The sequence below is a fragment of the Abramis brama genome (genome assembly GCF_963993115.1).
Source record: "Abramis brama genome assembly, chromosome: 7".
Lineage (NCBI taxonomy): Eukaryota > Metazoa > Chordata > Actinopteri > Cypriniformes > Leuciscidae > Abramis > Abramis brama.
In genome coordinates, this window is record NC_139969.1 from 25,513,691 (window position 1) to 25,534,511 (window position 20,821).

Consider the following 20,821-nt stretch of genomic DNA (forward strand, 5'->3'; position numbering starts at 1 on the left):
TCAGCGTAAACCAAAAAAAAACCATTGGCAGCTACATTACAGCATGGTGTAAAATAACATGGCTGAACAAAGAACAATGTGTTTGACCCATATACAGGTGTCTACGCTGTAAAAAGTGTGCATCAATGATACTTTTGAAGTACAGAAACTGAGAAACATTGATGACAATAATCATCTCATGTCCAAAAAGAAAATGGATTGCTAAACTGACCACAAGAAGATTTACATCAAGTAGTTTCTCAGACATACCTGTGCCATGTCTCTGTGGTCACAGCCTCTGTTTGGCATCCTAACAGCCACTCTTCTCAGAAAGCTGATCTGAGTTCAGCCAGACTGGCTCCCAGAGTCCATTCATCGCCCCTGACTGCTCCTCAAGCACTGAGACTTCCAGTTCACTCACTCCACAGCCTGTGGCTCAAACAGTGACACGAAAACAAAGGAGGAGGAAGGAGGAAGCCCATCCCAAAACACAGTGAAAGAGGGAGGAAAAAACTGAATAAGAGAAAAGGGCCAGTCAGGACAGCCTGACGGCGCTAAGAAATTCAGGTTTTCTGAATAAAGAGACCGAGAGAGACCAATCGCAGGGGAGCGGGTTCCCTCCTCCTTTTCTCCCGGAGGATGCTAATCATTTCTCAGAGCGGTTTTACAGGTAAAGTCTGTGTGCTCCATTTATTTTAACTACAGGGTGTTTGCATGGCAGTATATCCTCATGAGGTTTACGCAAACAAGTGCTATATTTTAAAGAGATAAAACGTGAAGGTCAGGTGGACAATAGAGAAAGGAATATAAAACGCTTTCTTTCAGGTGAAAGAAAGTGATTCGCCTCAATTATTTAGAGCGATGTTTCACAAAATAAGCAGTGTTTTTTGTCGTATTAAGTAACACTGCCCATTAATTCTTCAGTCACTTGTCCCTTTAAAGTCCTCATGAACACCAAAGTGACTTACCTGAAAGAATCAGTGTTTCTGAATGAAACGGGTGAGTGAATAATTCAATGACTCGTCAAGACGTTTAAGTGATTAATTCCTGAATTGATTGTTTTTGAATGAATTGGTTGAATGAATGATTCATTAACGATGTAACCTAACACCCATCACTGAAAAATTCCCACCACTAATGCACAGACTGACAGTCTTTTGTTATTATTATCACTAAAATGTCATATTAATCCAATCATTTTGTGTTGTAATTTCTGTTTTCTAGGTTTACAACTAACCCACTTTTTTTTAAATCACTCAACAAAAACCATTATCCACAGGTCAGCTTTCATATGTGCAGGTTCTAGTGCTTCAAGGTGAAAGGAAATAAACAACTTGCCAGTACAAATCTGGCACACCTCCTGCAGCCCTTCGCCTGTGGCAACTAACTCCAAAGAAGAAGAGTGTGCGTGAGAAGTCGCTTTATTCTAAAAGGAGAGGGAATGAAAAGAAAAGCAAGCACTTCCAGATCTCTTTGTTTAGGCCATAACGAATACCCCTGAATAACTGTCTCTCTCTTTCTCTCTCTCTCTCTCTCTCTGTCTCTGTCTCACCTAGCATGAAGCATGAATCTTGCACTAAATACTAACATATCATGGTCATAATGAATGCAGCCACCAAATGAAAGGCCATTGTTCCAGGCAGGCATGTGACTTTTATTACTGCGAGTGATCAAAATCAGTTATTCGGTGTTGGGCGGGTTGAGGGGGAGCGAGCACAGAGGGAAGTTGTCAGTCAGAAGCTGAAAGAGGTCACAATGCAAGTGGGGCGGTACATGATAATGAGGAGCTCTTTCCAATGCCTGGCTGATTATCGGACCACGTAAAAAATGCGACACTACGCTGAAGTTCAAATGCGTGGACAAAACACAATGTCATTCCAGTTAATCCACAGAGGAAAGATCCGAAGCATAGAAACAACACAACTACTGCCAACTCTCTTTAGCTCCTCTTTTCACATCTCTGTGGTTCCCAGACATTTTTAGTGAGTACAGTAGTGTTTAACCCATTGTCTAAAGAAGTCTAAGGAGAGTAATTATGGAGCGTGCATCCAGAGAACTTTACCCATGGAGAAGTTTACCCTGGCAGTGCGCGGCTATCATCCGCTCGCCACATGAGAGTTTGCCGCAGCCAATGCAGCGCTCTAAAGCCAGCTCTGAGGTTCAGCACTGGGTCAGGAGTGTGACAGGTTACTCTTCCGGTCCGCAAACAAGAAGGGCAATGCCGGGACTTTAGGTGATTACGGACTATTATTAGAGTTAATGTGGGAGTTTATGACTGATGTAGCATTATTTGCATGTTTGTGGCATTATAACTCATGCTTCTAGCTTCTAGCACAGCCCTTCAAAGCATACTTCAGAGGAGCATGTGACCAGAAATCCAAGAATATGTCTCCAGGCTCGCTGAGTATAATAGTATGCCGTTTAAAGCATGTAAATACTTTGTAATACATACTCTGTATATAACCCATGATTTTCATAAGTCTAAACTCAGTCAGCAAACTGCACAGATGAAACCATTAGATCGATATAAAAATATACAAATATGCATTTGTACAAAGTAAAATCCCGAAGGTTTAACGTCAACATTCTTAAACACTCAGACCTTTTTTGAATTAAATGTCACCCTGTATTTTGAGAGACACCCATAACACTCAAAGGCTAAACGGCCCAGGAGATGATTTAAGTGACACTTGGCTGAGTTTATTACTGTAAAATAGGTACAAGCTGAGACATGAAGAGGCAGGAAAAGCATGAAGCTGGAAAAGCATGAAATTCTACCGGTATTTCATCTCCTGAAAAATCCCTTTCATTAAAGGCAACTTTCATTAAAGGCAACTGTTTTTACCTTCACTTTTAAAGTTTTATTTAGTATAACATGCCTCATTATTCAAATAATATTTTTTATTAATTACAATTACAATTTTATTTGAATTACAAATTGAATTATTTTGATTTTCCATTTCATGTAAACTTTATTATAATCAATTACTAAAATAAATTGTAATAATATTTCACAATATTACTTTGTACTGATACATTTGATCAAATAAATGAAGCCTTGGTAAGCATAAAAGACCTCTTTCAACAAAAAAAAAAATCTTACAGAGTCCGACCCCAAAATTTTGATTGATAGTGTATCAGTGTTCGTATAAGCTCTTAACTGCTTTATTGAAGAAAATTACGAAAAAGGTACAGCCAAAGCATGTCTGGATGTTCCAAAAGGCCTTATTGGCTCAATTATAAAGAACAGAAAGCTACATTAATCACTCAGACAAGGCCTGAAAGATTGCGCCTCAAACTCTCAGCATGAATAAGATCTGTGCAGAAGCAAAGTGACGCCAAGAACGTTCTGTGGAATATACAAAGTTCAGTAGTGGAGAATGGAGAACTATATCAAGAGCTCTGCATAATACTAGCCTATGAAGGAGGGTAGATGCTATCACTCAAATGAGTTAAACAGAGGATGGCACTCAAAAGAGCCATATTTGAGCTCACAATAAAAGGTTTTATGGTCAATTGACACAAAAATCAAATCAGCATGGCACAAATCTAACAACCTGCACTTCAAAAACACAGAACCAAGAAGTGTGACAAATCCTTCACCACTCAACCAACCAGAAGAACAACAAATATGCCAGGATTAATGGGTCAAATAAATTCACGACTGTAAGCTGAAAAACCTCTTGTACACAATCTACTACATGCCTTCTGTTGTTTGATTGATGGTTCGTACTTTTCAGCAAGTAAAAGGCCTTTACTGTAATTCTAAAAAGGTAAATGTGAAAATAACTTGAATATTGTTAGAAATATTTCAAGATGAACACTTTAGTTTTAGATTAGGTTTACTTAATTATCATTCCTTTTTTAGAAAAATCATGTTAAAATGTATCAAATATGATACATCAGGCTTTTGAGGAATGTTTATTTGGACATTTCTCAATCATCAGTGTAGTGCATGGCAATCAACAACTACAGAGCTTCTCACGTATGAGCTCCATGTTCACCTATGAGCCACAAAAGCCTAATGTATCAAATATGACACTCAACAAAAAAAAACGTACAGACTTTTTTTAAAGATTTTTTTTTTAGATTCTGTCTAAGGGTTCAAAAAACGGTCCCATTAAAAAAAAAAAAAAAAAAGATTTTTCTGACAATTATTATTTCATGCTTTACAGGGTTAAGGTCATTGCTGAGGTACAAAATATCAAAGTGTATGCAGTCCTATTTCCCATGTCATTTATATTATGCAAGATGCCTATTATCTAGTTTAAATTCACCAAAAGCTATTTGAATGGATGGGATTTACAGGCTATGATTCTCTAGATCAAATTGCCTTATTTTGCTGAACATAAATACCAAGTTCTGGCATGAAACTCTAGATCCAATGAGTGGCCAATGAGCTGCTGCTCAACATTCAAATACCGGTAGTGTTGCGGTTATCAGTCTGCAGAGCACTTTGAGAAACCCTCCACCTTCCCCAGCTCCACCTGTATATAGATCTGCCAACGAGGGGTTATTTCATGTATCTTACATGTGCAGCAGCAGATGAACTAAAACTACATATAACCTCCAATTATACTAACACTTAAGCTGAATGGTTTAACCTGACCCCTGACATAACATAATTGACTTAATATTGCATCATTAGTGCCAACAAAATCAAGTCAATGTTACAGCAAAAACTAACAAGCACCTGGGAACAAGCATTCAGAATGACTATAACAACCTATTAATTAATTTACGCAGCATTTAGGCAACATTTCAATAAAACAAGAATGGAAGCAAACAAATTGTGTGACAGGAATCAGCAACTACTGGTGTAGGAAAGAGTGGTAAACTATCAGGACTAATAATTCCATTTACTAAGAGGCAACACTGCCTTAAACCGCAATGCATAAAACCAACATAATTTTCTGGCCTGTTCATGCCTGATTAGAGCAATACAACACAATGCAAATCTTCTTGTGTCAGGAGAGTGCACCAACCATCTGCAGACACTACACCTCAAAGCATTGCATAACTCCTTAGCATCATCCGACAAGTTAAGGCACAGCCTCTACAGGGGTGAAGGCAGATAGGCTGTTGGCAGCGTATATGAGGAAAAAGTACAATATGTCCTGATGGTGCATGCTCGATCCTCAATGATTACATCAAACCCTTTGGCTGAATGACGCTTTGTGGGATTAAATTCAAATGAATGAATCCTCATATTAAATGGAAAATGGCAGATCTAACAGTAATTGTGCATTTATTAGACAATGAGCTCAAACTATTTCAATGCAGCAGCGTTAAAATGATCTAAATTAATTGAAAGAGAATTATGGCAATGATTTAGTGCATGTGACTTAGGGGTTTTCAGGTTCATCAATCTCTGACTCAAAAGAAAGAACTTACCTTGGGAAGAACTGCCGAAGGGCTTAATCTCTGGAAACACACAAAAAGGAAACATACAAGACAGTTTCAAGGTGTGTTTTGAAGTACCAACAATTCTGAACAGAACATAAGCAAGGCATTAGCCTTAAATTAGCCTCAAATTGTTGACATGAAAATAAACCACAAGGAACTGGTACGGCACAACTGAAACAATCATAAGACATTTTAGTGTTTATTTAGGGTGAGGTAAAAAGATGTTTTTAATGCACAGCACATACCTACAGTATTATGACTTCTTTTGAGGTAAAAAAAAAGGTCTATAGCAATGAAATTATTTTTAAAGTAATGTTACCAAATAAACATTAAACAGAAAAAGCTAACCCATGGTGCTTGTTAAAAGCTACTGTTTCTTGTGCAACTCTTGTTCAGTCATAAATGTCTTAATAAATACATGCCTTTATTTGATCTACCAGCCATCCATATGGTTCTCCACTATTTTAAAAAAGATCCTGCTGCACTTTAAAGTCGGTGTTCATTCTTAACCAATCAAAACAATTAAAACCAGTTCAAGGTTGGGCTGTGACCTCTGACCTAAGGCAGCCGTTCTGTTTCATTGCAAGAATGCTAAAAATGTAAAGAGTGTAGATTCAGGATTTATATCATCTTTAATTAATCCTAATTAAGTTGTCCGATTTTATCCAAATACATTAGGAAGCCATACAGGAATAGGCTCACTGAAGCTTATTGGAATAATAGAGTCTACAAAAAATACTAATAATACAAACTGCAGTCTTTTATTCCCTAAAGAATCCAACAAACCACTTTGTTGCTGAAGTTTGGGCATGCAGATGTTCTTTAGCTACGCCTTGCTTAGAATAAAAGATGCTAAACCCCAGTTAAACCCCTAATAGGTCATTGAGAAGTGCTTGTGATTTACAGCTGTTGCATTCATGGAAAGGTTCAAATGGCAGCAGTTCAAAGGCTGGTTGAGGGGATAGTGCATGGATGCAGTCAGCCAGCCATTCCAGTGCCCTAAGAAACACTCCAGTGTTGGAACAGGTTCAAGGATTTGGCTGCATTTTTCCTGGCAAATATGGAGCCAATACAAAAAAATATATAGGTCGAATTTATCTGTTGCTCAATTGGAAATCGCTTATCTTTTGAATGTTGAATTCATTTGTTAGGCTCAAGGAGATCAGATCAGCTATGATTTAATCAAGGGCACAGATCATAATCATTACAATTACAGCCGACCCTAGCCATTTTAGGGAGATAATCCTAACTTTTCACAGACCCCCCACAACTTTTCAATGGCCATACAATAGCCAGAGTGATGATGATGTCACACCTTTCAACTGCCTCATACCATGTTATGATTGAGGGTATAAAAGGGGTGTGATTGAGAGGAAGGGGTAAATAGTTAAATACTGATGAGCTTAACAGACCCCCTGGGTTGAAGCAGGTGGAGGGTCTGACTCCACTCAAAGCAATTTTAACTTTCTAAGGAGTGAATCTACTGTGAGGCACATCTTCACCATCTGTTATGAACAAGACCATACTCTAGATTAGTTGTTGTCAACCAGTAAATCATAAAATGAGTACAATTTAGTAAAACGAAGCACAAAATTAAAACTGACATATTTTTGAATTTATAAAAAAAATTATGACATATGATTATGACGAATATTTTGAGATTAAAAACTGTTAAGAACCACTGCTTTAGATAGCCTACTATTACAAAAGCAGCTGTCAAGTACAGTACATGCGAAATATGCGAAGTTCTTAATGAAAGTTATTAAATATTTCTGAGAAAATGGCACCCTGAGTTTGTACAGGCTGAAAAACCCATGTATAATATAATAATTATACCTACGGTTTTTATGATTTGATATAATTTTTTTTTTTTTTTTTTGAGAGGCAAACATTTCTACTTATACATTTTTTTTTCATTCTGCACAGTTAACTAAAGTTAACTACCACAAAAATGGTGAAAATAATTATAAATTTAAAATAAAATGGTGACACAGCACCTGATATATACACTTACTCTCTAAAATATAGATATTTTCTAACTTAGTATTTTTGTCTTGTTTTTCAGTACAGATATTTAACATTCTTAAAGCATGAAATATTTAATTGAGAAGCAAAATGACTTAAGATATTAAGTCTTGTTTTCTGAAAAATGTATCAAAATTAAGTTTGAGTTTATAGTGTTCTTACAAAAAAGATCTGCCAATTGGTCAGAAAAATAAACTTCAAAGCAGAAAAAGTTTATTATTCTTACACAATTGGCAGTTTTTCTTCTCGTTTTAAGCATAGTCACTTAATTTTGATTAAAAAAATATCATGTCATTTTGCTTCTCAAGTATCTTTAAGAACTTTTAAGAATATTTCATTTGTAGCCTACTGTAAAACAAGACTAAAATACTGAGTTTGCAGTGCAAGTTATTGATGACAGTTTTATATGTTATTATGTGTCAACTACCCAAATAAAAAGAAAATAGTATTGATTTATGTAAATAATCCAGACTAGTATGCAGAACATTATTACTGTCAGACGGTTAACAACTTTGGGCCTGACTTCATTGTGGAGCGTTTAAATATTGTTCATTACTTCAAATTGTACTTTCAAATGCAGCATGCCTTACCTGACACAACTTCACAACTGTCCAACAAAATATGTAGGCGGAGAGGGAAAACTTAGCCCTCATGTATCGCTCCGGTAAGCAGGCGAGATGCATCTGCACCTCATCCAGTCCCCCGTCTCCAGCAGGACGCTCCAGTTCACAGCCATGCGTCCCAGTACCGTTCCCAGCGTCTGCCTCTTCCATGTTTACAATGACTTCAACAAGTTTAAAAGTTCTTTAAAACAGGCAAAACGTTCTAACAGTACCTGTCTGCTTCATGTTGGTTGTTATCAAGTCGTCTGAATGTCATAGAAGGCAAAGGCTCTTGAACAGTGCGTGACATTTGTGAGTACTCAACCGCAGGTGATAGTGCAATGTTTATTTCATCGCTGTCAGTAGTTAACACATATTTACAGCTCCGCGAAACGCGAGATGTAACTTACTTGTGACGCGACGGTGTATAAAAAGCAGTGCAAAAGTCTCTGGTGTGGTATAACAAATTCCAGCGTCCCACGTTGTTTGTCGGTGACAGTCGGGGGGGGGGGAGGAAGCAGAGTTTCAGATCCAACACCTCCTCCATCTACAGTACATCGTAAACGAGCGACGCGACGAGACAAACCAGAACGCGCGCATTATGAACAGCGAATCTGAATACACTGCGAGCGTTCGAGCGTGAATTGTAGACGGAATTCTGACGTCAACGCCCAATGGACCAATCAAACACTTCGTTTACGCAAACAGCGCGACGCGACAAACTAAAACACTCACATTCAAATCAATCAAACTATCTACGCACGCTCGCGTGCACTGTAAACAACTTCAGTACAGAATGCGGTGTGAATTATATGAGGTCAGTTGGTATTTTAAGCATAATTATACAATAATAGGTGTGTTTTTTTTGCCTCTAAAGAAGTTCGCCACAATACCAAAAAGGCTGTATTCTGAGTGATTTCACATAGAGGACCCTCATCCATAAAGGGACCCCTAACACTTTATTAAAAACATTAAATATTATTATTACATTATAGTTTAAGATCATCAAAGTTAATGTTCTTTCAAATAGTGAGAGATATCATGATTTTTTTATTTATTTTTTTAGTTAAGTTTAGTTTAATTCATGATTTGTTATTTCCTACAGTCCCCATGCAGTGTCTTCTCAGACCTCTGGTTGAAAACCCTGGACATAAAAACATTAAGCTCTTTATTGTATTACATGTCATTATTGTAATGTGATTTGAGAAAAAGTTAATGGCTCTGCAAAGTTGTTTTAACACCCACATTCAATCCCAGACTTATTGATGTGATTTTGTCTTAAAGCACAGCCGGCGCCAGGCCTGTTACAGGGCTCTGTTCAGTTACTGTTGTTTGTTTTGCTATTGTTCTGTCTATTAAGCAATGTCTGAGCTAGTCTGTACATACAGTGCTGACACCTCAGCTCATCTGCTTTGGAAAAGAGCCAACATCTGAGTCTGAAATCAACCACAAACCAAAAAGACAATGGATTCATAAATAGGTTTTTATTAATACTCAGTGAGGCAAGCACATCAATATAAATATTGCACAGAACTATGATAATTGTCAGCTGCCCTGTCTTGAAAAGAATATAATGGCACTAAGAGGTGACAAAATAACCAGGTTTTTTTATACTCCATTCCAACAATATCTGCACTTTACATAGTTTATATAGCCTACAAAATCATGCAACACAATCATTTTGCAATATAGTCATTCATATTGTTAGGATATTGTGAGTCTTTCATGCTATTATCTGTCTCTAATTCTTGGATTTTGACATCTTATCCTGAGAAGTAATATAATTACATCTTTACAAGAAATACAGCGACACAGATATAACAATTCAATTTTACCATATCAAATAATATGAAGACAAGTAAGCTATCTGAAAAGCTTCTGTTTAATGCTAACATTTTTAATGCCAAATTACAGTGCTTTTACTGAGGATTATCATTGCCTTCAATACTGACACCCACCCTGTACCAGATGTTGTTACGGTTGATGCTGATCTAATGAAAAACAGGTTGAGGCCCTGAAATATAATACTTTACTAATAGCTGCTAAGGTTTTGGCAGAAAGGGCTTCTTTGAAATTGGCTTACTTTTGATTAGAGCAATGATTGCATGCATATACAGACACTTCTATAAGGTACCATTTCCTTGGTATCCAACTTAGATTCATTTTATCCTTTCAAAATATGAAATTTTGGTTTATTTATACACATCCATCACCATTAAGAGAATAATAATGGCCCAAATAGTTGTTCAATGTTAACAGATATTGTTAACTAAGTTCAATGTTAACAGATATCTACCCCAATATAGATGTGCAGACGTCTATATTTAAGCAGATAACTGTCTGCTCAAAGATAGATGTGAAGACATATATAGAATAGTCATACCAGGGGTTGTTTTTATGGGAATTCTGTTCAAAAACAACCCCAGCTGGACTTTTGCAGTCTAGGTTTAGTTGTTGAGTTGAAGTATTTACCAAGTTAAAAAAAAAAAAAAAAAGGGCCGAACTGGCAGAATTGCATTCCAAAACGGACAAAGACGACAAGTAAAAGTGCCACCTGCCTTCTTTGTGAAGAGGCCTACTATGTATGAATGGAGCCTTTTTTTTGGTAGCCCTCATCAATTCTGGTCACATCAGCCAGATCAGAGGCGTTCTTTCAAAGGCCTGCTTTACCTCATTTATTCACTGATACACAATTATCCGTAATTGGACAAATGAAAATGCCAACTTGATTCCATTGCAATGTCTCCAGCTGTCCCAATCCTTTAAAAGAAATTGGCCTTTTCTCTCCCAAACTCCAGAATAGAGCTTTTCAAATAGCTAGTTAGATTGTTTCGATATGCAAAAACAACCTAATAACTTCCCACAATGTATTTTAAATTCCGTAAGTGAACTGTAGTTTCAAAAGTTTTCTCTATTAACACAAGTTTAAAATGTGTCCGTTGGACATTAATAAAGTGTTAAAGTTATTGCACTAGTATGTCTTTGATCCTTGGTTTGAAAACAGTAATAAACTTGCAATAAAAAATAGCAGTGATTGCAGAAAAACTATGGAGAGAGAAAAACACTGATACGACAGGTTTCAGACAAATGTTACTTCTCCAACAAACGGGATCAACAGACCTGTTGTTGTTCCAGGCTGACAGTGTTGCTGAGTTGACAGTAAAATGAGCAAACATGTCAGATTTCTTGAGGAAAGATAGAGACTTTGACAGCTGGTAGAGCTGGTAGTCTTCCCGGAGGGCTGAGGTACTGGACAGAAGAAACAAGTTCGAGACAGGCAGGATCCACGAAATCAGAATCTGTACAGGAGAAATAAGAAGAAGAAAAAAAAACATGTTCATGTAGAAGTAGCTCAAAGGTTGAATCTCACCAATAATTTTTTTAAAAATAAGATACCAAAAATAAACAACTTTCTTTTTTCTCAAATTAAGATATTAGATTAAAGGGGTCATATAATGGTACATGCACTTTTACAAGTTGATTGTACTGAAATGTGTGTTGGCAGTGCCTGTACACAACCATCATAAAATGATAAAAATCCATCCAGTGTTTTTTTTTAAATCTTCTTATATGTTTTCCCCCATCTCAAATCAAGCCGTTTGATTTTGTGACGTCACAAAATCGACGCCCCTCCCACGATTGTTGATTGACAGCAGCGTTTCAACCCTCGCTCGTGAGCGAGCTGTCAATCATAGTCCGCGCGGACCGGCGCAGCCATTGTTGATACGCTGGAGCACGGTCTATGAGCAGAATGGCGTCTAAGCGATTGTGGTGTTCTGTTCTTGGGTGTAATAACGAACACAGCAGTCATTTTGATGTTCCTAAATCCGAACCGCTGAAGTTTGTTTTCGAAGGGAATATTCCCCACGATCAACGTCAATGCTTTCATGTTTGCGCGAATCATTTCACACACCAGACTGCTTTACAAACGAGGTCAATATAAAGCTGGTTTTGCTAAGAAGCTGCTCCTGAAAAAAGGATCGGTACCAACTATTCGTGTTCCTGCTGCACCTCCAGAAGAAGAAGTGAGTGTAGCGTTTTATTAACCTTTATATTAATTATTTATATTAATCTTTGCAAATCGCTAGCTGCATGCTTCACGATGAATGCAACTGTTTACACTCGGTACATTACGGCATGTTTTCTATATACGACGTTCTCAATATAATTCATAATCCCACGTTTATAGTGAACAACGCGTTATGGTTATTGTGTTATTGTGTTACGGTGTACGCACAGAACAGAGGGGCGGGGTGAGCAAAGCTCATTATCATTTAAAGACACATGCACTTAAATGGCGTGCTGAAAACAGAGCTGTTTTTGACCAGGTAAAATGTGTGTTTTCTTACAATACTAATGGGAATTTTTAATTAAAGTACATTACAAACTTTTAATTTAGACCCTAAAGAATCATATTAGCTTGTACAAAAATGGCATTATATGACCCCTTTAAGAAAACATTCTCAATCTAATATAGAGTATAAAAATCATCCTGTCCCAATACAATTTCCTTTTATAAATTAGCATAAATTAATGAACCAATACACTGATGTACCTTTATAATTACATTTGTACTTTACAATTTTAAATTTAAATCAAAAGTACAACACATTACAATTTAAAGACTGAATAATACATTTTTACACATTACAATAATGAGAATTTAGGCAGGACATCTCTAATCGTCATGTAAAAATGTCATGTATTTTTCTTTATGTAAAAAATATAATTTCTCATTTTCTTACGATTTTGGGGTGAAATATGATGTTGTGACAGTTTCCGTGAGATTCATGCTGTGATTCTATTATTTATAAATCTAGTTCACTTTCAACATCTAAAGAGACAAAATTTCACTCATGTCTTTGCAAATTATTTGAAGCAGCTGCACCAGATAAATGACTCTATACTTTGAGACAAATGATTGTTTTATGCAGCATCAAGGGTCTACAGTTCCAGCAGTGAAGTCTATTTCCTTTCCATCCCAATGTCCTGCACGAAAACCTAATTCCATCCCTCAATATTGACACAGTCCCCCATTGTGTCCCACATCACTGGACTAAATCGTCCGTAGTGTCATGCAACCAAACTAACAGCATGAGGCTTATTCCCTAAGCCAGAAAACAGAACAGAGTCCTGTTCAGCATCACCTCTCTCAATGGGTAGCAGTCAGCCAGCTCTATACATCTGCTCTGTAGTGGCTCCCGGGTTGCTAAGAACACTCCCAGGAGCACACTGATGGATTATAGACCAGTCAAAGCCAACATGAACCTCTTCCCCTCTGGCTGCAAGCCGAAACTGCTGGAGAGCAGCATCAGATGAGACAAGCATGCGTAGAAAATGTCCTGCTCTGATGAAAGATAATGTATGAGGAAATACAGACAGGCTTAGTCAGAATTTGGTGAAGAAACGCAGGTGGTTTAAACATTCTGTTCAAGCTCACACTGGGTTTTTTGTAATCATGCATAGGTTGTCAAAGGTCTACTGCCACATACTGGCCAATTGGTACTTTTGCAATGTAAAAAATAACACAGTTACATCTGTAATCCTCTCATTCTTATCAAGGTTAATTAAAAACAAACATGTCCACCTCTACTATCACATAATAAAACATGTTTGGCTGAACTGTGTCCCCCCACTGTGCTGCAAATCATATTTTCCAGATGCAAGAAAACAGCTGTCTGCTGTGCGAAGATCCACTGAGAGCTGTACAGGAAATAAAAGTATGTCAATAGACCATTCACTACTCATGTTCAACCCCGAGACCATGATATAACTATCCAAAATAATATGAGCAATATACCTCAGGGCAGGCCAACATTCAAATGCATTTCCTGTTAAGGAAAAACAAGCTCCACATTTTTTTTGTACACTGAACTGTTCTTTGACTAAAAAATGACTAAAAAAAAGACCTGTCTCACACTCTCTTGATGCGGTCCTGGTTATGTTCTGTCACAATGACATTCTTTTATTTGCTTATTATCTTCTAAAGCAGCTCTGTTATGAACAGAAGCAGACTGAAGGTGGGTAAAAATCCACTTTAGCTTGATTAGAGTGACAGTGGAACTCAAGATGAGTTCAGCATTTTCTGGTGAACAATCAGTTTACTTGCCAACAATCTAGCGAAAAGGCTATTTATCTAAAATGCAAGAGGTTGATTGGTTCTTCACATGTTCCTATCCACAAGAGGAAACATTATCTTCCACTGAACCGAAAACAGTGGTTCCCTTCCCATATTTTTATTTAAAATATATAGTGTAATCAGCATCTTTAAGAATCACAAAATGTATTGTGTTTAACTAATGTAATATCATCATCAGTCAACACAGTTTGAAGGTTTGAAAACAAGCAACATTGTCATAATTACAGCAGAAACACCAGAATAAATATTTAAGTGAATATATTTTGTTGGAAAGTGGGGGACTTTAAGTCAAAAAGGTTGACAACCACTGATCTAGAAGATTCACATGATCATCACACGTTCTTTTAGTGAAGGTACATGTAACAACCCACAGTCTTTTCTCTCTCTCTGTGTGTGTGTGTGTGTGTGTGTGTACAGGTTTATATTACATTGTGGGAACCAAATGTCCCCACAAGGATAGTAAAACATGATATCACCTACACCGTGGGGACCAGCCAACGGTCCCCATGAGGGAAATGGGTTAATAAACATACTAAATTATATTTTTTTGAAAATGTAAAAATGCAGAAAGTTGTGTGTGATGGGTAGGTTTAGGGGTAGGGTTAGTGTAAGGGGACAGAATATACAGTTTGTGTACAGTATAAAAATCATTATGCCTATGGAGAGTCCCCACAAATATAGCGAACCAGACAACCAGACAGTGTGTGTGTGTGTGTGTGTGTGTGTGTGTGTGTGTGTGTCTTATTTAATTATTTACAAGCTATTCTCCTCAAATTCCATTTACTTTCTGTTTCACTATTCTGATTTTAAATTATTAACTATCATACGTCATATGTTCTTATTTTAGACACATAAGTCCTAATCACCAAAAACATCTTAGCAAAACATCATCAAAACAACCCTACATATGTGAGACGCATAAAACAATTGCATGAAAGAATTAGCTGGCTGCAGCATCAGAGCCTTACAACTTCATTTCTGTAATGTATTCTAGTGGAATGTGTAAAACGTAATATGTGATGATGTAAGCTGTACACAACTATTTAATCTCCACTCTCATGCTGGTACACAGCCGATATACTGAATGCTTTCCCATCTATGTGCTGTTGCTATGGTTTCAAGATATCAGCTGAAATATATAACAAGACACAGAAATGTAGGGAGGATATTTGACCTTGAAGCACTAAAGCAGCTCTGCTACCCTTAGTGCTCATTGATTTACACCAAACACTCTCGCCTAGAGAACTACTGTATAACTCTGAAGCTGCTATGCAAGTCATTTCTAAAGGAACAAATCCACTGCTTAATGTCGTTTTCAAAGTATCCATATCATTGTATATCAGTAGACAGTGCAGCTCTTTGTTTTTGTGGTATAGTTTGCATGAGAGTTCTAATAATAGACCAAATGTCTAAAACCCTTCCCTCCCCTGAAATCTTAATAACAAATGCAGTCCATCAATGCTCAGTGACGCACACACCAAACAACCCATAGATGATAGTCTTCAAGCACCTCTGCTGACCCATGCAGCTACAGCAGTATAATTCCCAGAAAGCCTTGAAATGCTGAGACACAAACTCTTCCCCTGACACAAGCACAAAACAGTGACCACTGCCTCCCTTACGATGTAATTAAGAGAAGAGGTTTTAAAGGTTTTAAATCTGTAATATTGTGCTTCTGCACTGTTGTGATAGGCAGCGCAAAACGACACTGAACTACATCATATACTACATAGACTACATTGAACAAGCTTTAAAGAGCATAAGATGGTGGGAGATCTTAGATATATAAATAAATAATCACAGGTTGTGTCTTTCTGTCTGACACCTCATTCTGCTCTGATGCAGCCCTTGACAGCCTGTACAGTACAGCATGCCAATTTGTTCACCTCTTGCCATTGTTTGTGAGTGAAATGAAGGAGAATATGCTTGCTGTGAGTATACCTGCAAGCCATGTGAGAATGTGAGAGCGGGATGAAGGACTAAGTGACATGTTTCCTCTGAGGCATATGGTTCTTCTCAAGCACCCCTACAGACATTAATAATGAAACTTTTCTCAGCTATATTTTTCTTGCAATAACATTGCAATTATTTGGACAGCTACAAAGCAAGCAAATACATGTAAATGTACAGTATGAATTACTTTAAGACCAAATGTCCTAATCCACAATAAGAGTGTGGACACTTGCAATTTACAGCCTTGGAAATGTTTCATAAAAACATTAAAGAACTGGGTAGTCAACATAACACTAAAATAATATTTAAAAAAATGCATTTTCCAATTATTGCATAATTATATTTATTTTAACAAAATATTAAGAAAATAATTTTTTCAAATATATTGAAACATTCTAAATATTTTATTTGCATATTACACTGCTATCACTGTCCTATAGATAGATAGATAGATAGATAGATAGATAGATAGATAGATAGATAGATAGATAGATAGATAGATAGATAGATAGATAGATGTGCTAACTCTTGATTAGAAAAATCCAGCACCTGTTTAATATGGCGTTTACTTCTTCATTTTGCATCTTCGTTCTACCTTCCTATCCTCTGGAAAGACACTGCATGATCCCTCAATATTCACAGCAGCGTTCTTGCGATGACGCAACCTGTGCTTCTTTTTGGCTGGAGTTCCCTGGTCGATGTGGTGGTCCTCTCCGCAAGGAAACTCAGCAGAGGCCATGAGAGGAAGAGATGTAGGCCTGGTTGCTTGATATACGTCTGTGTCACCAGATTCAACAGCACATGAACCGTACGTTTCCAACACCAAATCATTGGAAGCATTAGTAGTGACAAAGCCAAGTCCCTCAGTCTCCAAAAGGGAAGGTGTCACATCTTCAGAAAGGCTAGACGGCCTCAAGCGATGTCTAGCATGCAAGGCTCTCTCGGAAGTTGCCACTGGCCTTTTCTTGTGTTTTGACTTCAGGTATTTTTGAGATTGTCCTTTGTTCCTTTTTACCCCTTGCTCAGACACAGGGACATCTCTTACCTCACAGCTTGAGCGAGTTTGAGTAAAGTTGATCTTCATAGACGACAACTGACTAGCACACTGCTCAACAAGGGAAGCTATGCTGATGTCACTTCCTATCCCGCAGGTGCTGGCTGGGGATTGTATATCTCTGGTTATTGGCTGTGGAGTTAAAGTGAACCTGGGAAGACTGGCACGGGCCCAAAGGTCTGACGTTTTGATGTGCTCAATGAGGGACATACAAGAACGGCACAGGTGCAGATCTTTAGCTCCGTTTTTCAGGGAACTCTTGCAAGATTCACAAAGAGATTCCTTGTTTATGGCCAACACAAACAAAGACCTTGTCCCAGAGCCAGGGGAGCTTACTACTGGAGACTGCAAATCTCCACCTGGAGTCATTGGAGAGTCGACATTGAATATTCTGAAACACACACCACTCGTTGGGGTCTTGGGTTGATTCTCTGGAGAGGCCAAGGTTGACATCACTGTGTTTGCATCATATTTTAAGGGCAGAACACCAATACTTTGCTTCCTTGGCTCTTTAAAATTAATTGTATCTCCTCTACCGTTAACAGTTCTTGCTCCTCTTGGTGGTTTTCTAACCCTTGCTGACTGGGTTTTGCATCTCAGACATAAATCTCCTTCAGCGCTACTTTGTGAAGATCTTAGTTCTGTTGGGTTGCTTTTGTCTGTCCTATGCTTCAGCCAGTTAACTATACCCATAGCCAGAGATATCTCAGTGTCGCAAAGCTTTAGTAAGCAATCCTTCCCCGTCCATTTACTTTCCAGGAGCTCTTGACCAACAAAGTCTCGAGCCAAAGGTGGGGCAAGATTTTCCTCTGCTCCAACATGGAAGCTGTACATGGATAATGGATAATCACTGCACTGGCCAACAATGCTGTCTGATAGGTTGATGTCATCATCAAAGATTGGGGTAATTTCTGTCTCGCTGGGGTCACAGAATAGCTCATAAAGAGCATCTCCACTGTACGTGTCCCTAGGGATCTTGCTGGAATGCACTGGAGTGAGGGAACTTCTGCTGCGGTCCTCAGAACCAGGAGAGACATAATCACAGTAGCCCTCATCACTGGTGTTCCCTTGGTTGTCACTTTTAGGAGTTACCACATTAGTATTAAGTTCCCTGATCTCGGATTCTACAGATTGGGGTGTTTTTACCATCACATCTTCAGACGTGGATGTGGAAGGAGATTTCATGATAGGTGTTGTGGATTTTGTTGCATGTTCCGTAGCTTTTGAGATTTGCCCTAAATGCAAAGTTCTGTTTAGGGTTTCCCACAACCCAAACATGTCCAGGACCTCAGCATGAGCTGGAGAGGCCAGACACTCCTTTCCTCCCTGGAAACCTGCAGTGGTAGGGCTTCGCCTCGGAGCTTCACAGGAATCTTTGTCACGCTCAGGGCTAAAGATGCCCTCAAGAGATACAAGATCATCAGCAAATATCTCACCACAACCAGCCTGAGATCCAAAGCTTTTTAATGAGGCAGAATCCTCACAGACATTAGCACAACATTCACTGGAAGAATCGGAGGGAGTCTCACTGAAATTATCATTGTACCTGTTTCTTGCAAGAGTATGTTCTCTGTGCCTTGCCGTCTTCCTCGTACGTTTCAATGTTGGAACATTTTCACCTGCAACATGGCATGGTGTACTTGGTGAAGTAGCTTTCTCATGTTTGTGTCTTTTGTGAACGAACAAATCCTTAATGGCCTTTCTAGGCTTCCTCAGGGAGATCCTCTTTTTAGGAATGGATTTGGCTATGCAGGGCACAAAGGGCACTTGAGGTGTTAGGTTACGGTAATCAATGATTTCGTGACTGCTGCCTGATGTATCCCGATTCTCACGAAGCAACCTTAGAGGTGCCTCGAATCCTGAAAAGCTGACACTGGTCACTAGCTTATGGTGATGGCGCCGGTTAGTCGCATCTTTGTATCTAGGGCTCTCAATTTGCTGCAGTCTCATTCCTCTCACACAGTCATGGGTTCTGCTTCTTTTAACAGAGCCACGGAGTCGTCCATGACCTTCTGAGAGTGTGTCACTAATCTCTTGAGAGAGTATGTCCAGAGTGTCTGGCACAGGTGAGGATGGGCTTTTATCAGTGCTTTGTATATTCACAAATCCATTATCCAGGGTGTTATGAGATTTGTGCTCTTCAGGCCATTTACTTAGACCATGTGCCTTACTTGACCTCTTTGAATCATCTGAAGTGTCTTCGCTCTTTGACAGCTCCATGTTTTCATACACATAACTGTAACTGGATGTGAGAAAAATACAGGATAAATAATGATAATTATGATATTTAAATTTTTACAAGATCAAGAATATGTCAATGAACCTAATAAACAGAAGTTATATTTAAAAAAAAACAAGTACACCACATCTCTTCAATCACAAATAAGCTAGATTTATGACTTGTTTAATCAGCACATGCTCAGTTGAGTCTCTCTCTGCCTGATAAAAGTGTGATCGCTTATTTTTATTATTTTGGATGTCTAGTATTTTGTTTTAATGTTTGATGCTTTTGAATCTAAATTGGCTATGAAGTTGGTGAGAAATTTCTAAATGCAAAAGAAATTTACAACAAATCAATCTTCAAAACAAGTAGGCTACTGAACATTATTTCACACACAAAACAAAAAACCCAACAACAATAAAGATGAAAACTGCTCTTACCAGCTAATCAAATATTCACGTGGAAAGGAATTTAAACTCATTTCACATATTTATAATGCGGGTCCCTCCCTGACAGCTTACAAAAGGTGAAAACAAATCAGTAATAACAAGTAAACAATCTGATGATGTTACTTTTGAGGTGGGCTGGGCTAACTGTAATACTTGCATTTAAATCACTATTATGAAGTAATATTTCTCAAACTAAGTATTTATACTAAACATACAGTATGATTTGTAATAACAAAAAAAGGAATAGCTGCTAGTGTTACAGTTGCTCAGTTCTGCCCTATTATGATTCTTCTCAGATTGAAACACTGTAACTTCCAATTTTCTTTTAACTGTAACTCATATTTGATAACACAAGGGCAGTCTGTATAGCTTATAAAATAGGTCACACGTGTATATTATTACAAGATTGAGCATTATATGACTCTACAATTCGCAATAAACAATAACAGGTCGTACTAACGTAATGAGCCAGTTGTAAAATGCCTCAAAAATCCAAAATTCCACTGACATTTATGGAAAGAATTCCTATTTGATCGTACTCTGCCCAATGTCGAGCATCCATCGTTCGATTTCTTCTGAGCAACGCCTTGAAATACACGTTTCACCCTTCAAAAAAGCCAACTGAATTCTAATAAATAAACGCATTCCATTTGCGCGTCATTTCAACGCTCATTTTAATACATACCTAAAGCAGATTGTGGCAGAAGGCGTTTGGCGGGAGCTGGTGGTTCACACGCGCGTGACAAGATGGGATGCTCTGGCTGTCAGCGCGCGTGTGAAGATAATTACGATAACCAATCAGAAGACCGCAGAACCACAGCATCACCACTTACTGATCATAAGCCTGGATACAGAGAGCGGCGGGACGTTCTCACACTCTGTGTAAAGTGAAATATCACTGAAAGGCTTTCACAACATGCCTTGTTGTGAAATATAAAGCCTCCAGCTCAGCTGAAAGGGGAATATTAATCAAAACCTGTTTATCTGCATGCA

The 20,821-nt window shown here is 38.0% G+C and overlaps 2 protein-coding genes across 4 annotated transcripts in view; both read right to left on the reverse strand.

The window, feature by feature from the left end:
• arhgef4 (Rho guanine nucleotide exchange factor (GEF) 4) overlaps positions 1-8,647 on the reverse strand; it is a 75,106-nt gene extending 66,459 nt beyond the window's left edge. For 2 of the 3 annotated variants that reach the window (XM_084119655.1, XM_084119652.1), the window contains exons 1-2: positions 8,001-8,647; positions 5,374-5,403 (exon numbers count right to left, since the gene is read on the reverse strand). In XM_084119655.1, coding sequence (XP_083975781.1) covers positions 5,374-5,403; positions 8,001-8,183 — 213 coding nt within the window. In that variant the 5' untranslated portion in view covers positions 8,184-8,647. Of the gene's footprint in view, positions 1-249; positions 399-5,373; positions 5,404-8,000 lie in introns of those variants that run through there. The other variant, XM_084119654.1, reaches the window with a different exon arrangement.
• Positions 8,648-9,475: 828 nt separating this feature from the next.
• Positions 9,476-20,612, reverse strand: amer3 (APC membrane recruitment protein 3). The gene is made up of 3 exons (XM_084120527.1): positions 20,514-20,612; positions 16,654-19,400; positions 9,476-11,311 (listed from the first exon to the last, which is right to left on the reverse strand). Exon 2 carries the CDS (start codon positions 19,376-19,378, stop codon positions 16,670-16,672), a length of 2,709 nt encoding a protein of 902 aa, XP_083976653.1. The 5' UTR covers positions 19,379-19,400; positions 20,514-20,612; the 3' UTR covers positions 9,476-11,311; positions 16,654-16,669.
• Positions 20,613-20,821: the final 209 nt, after the last annotated feature.

Excerpts from the sequence above, each read along its gene's own strand:
- amer3 (XM_084120527.1), bottom strand. The coding sequence starts at position 19,378 with ATGGAGCTGTCAAAGAGCGAAGACACTTCAGATGATTCAAAGAGGTCA.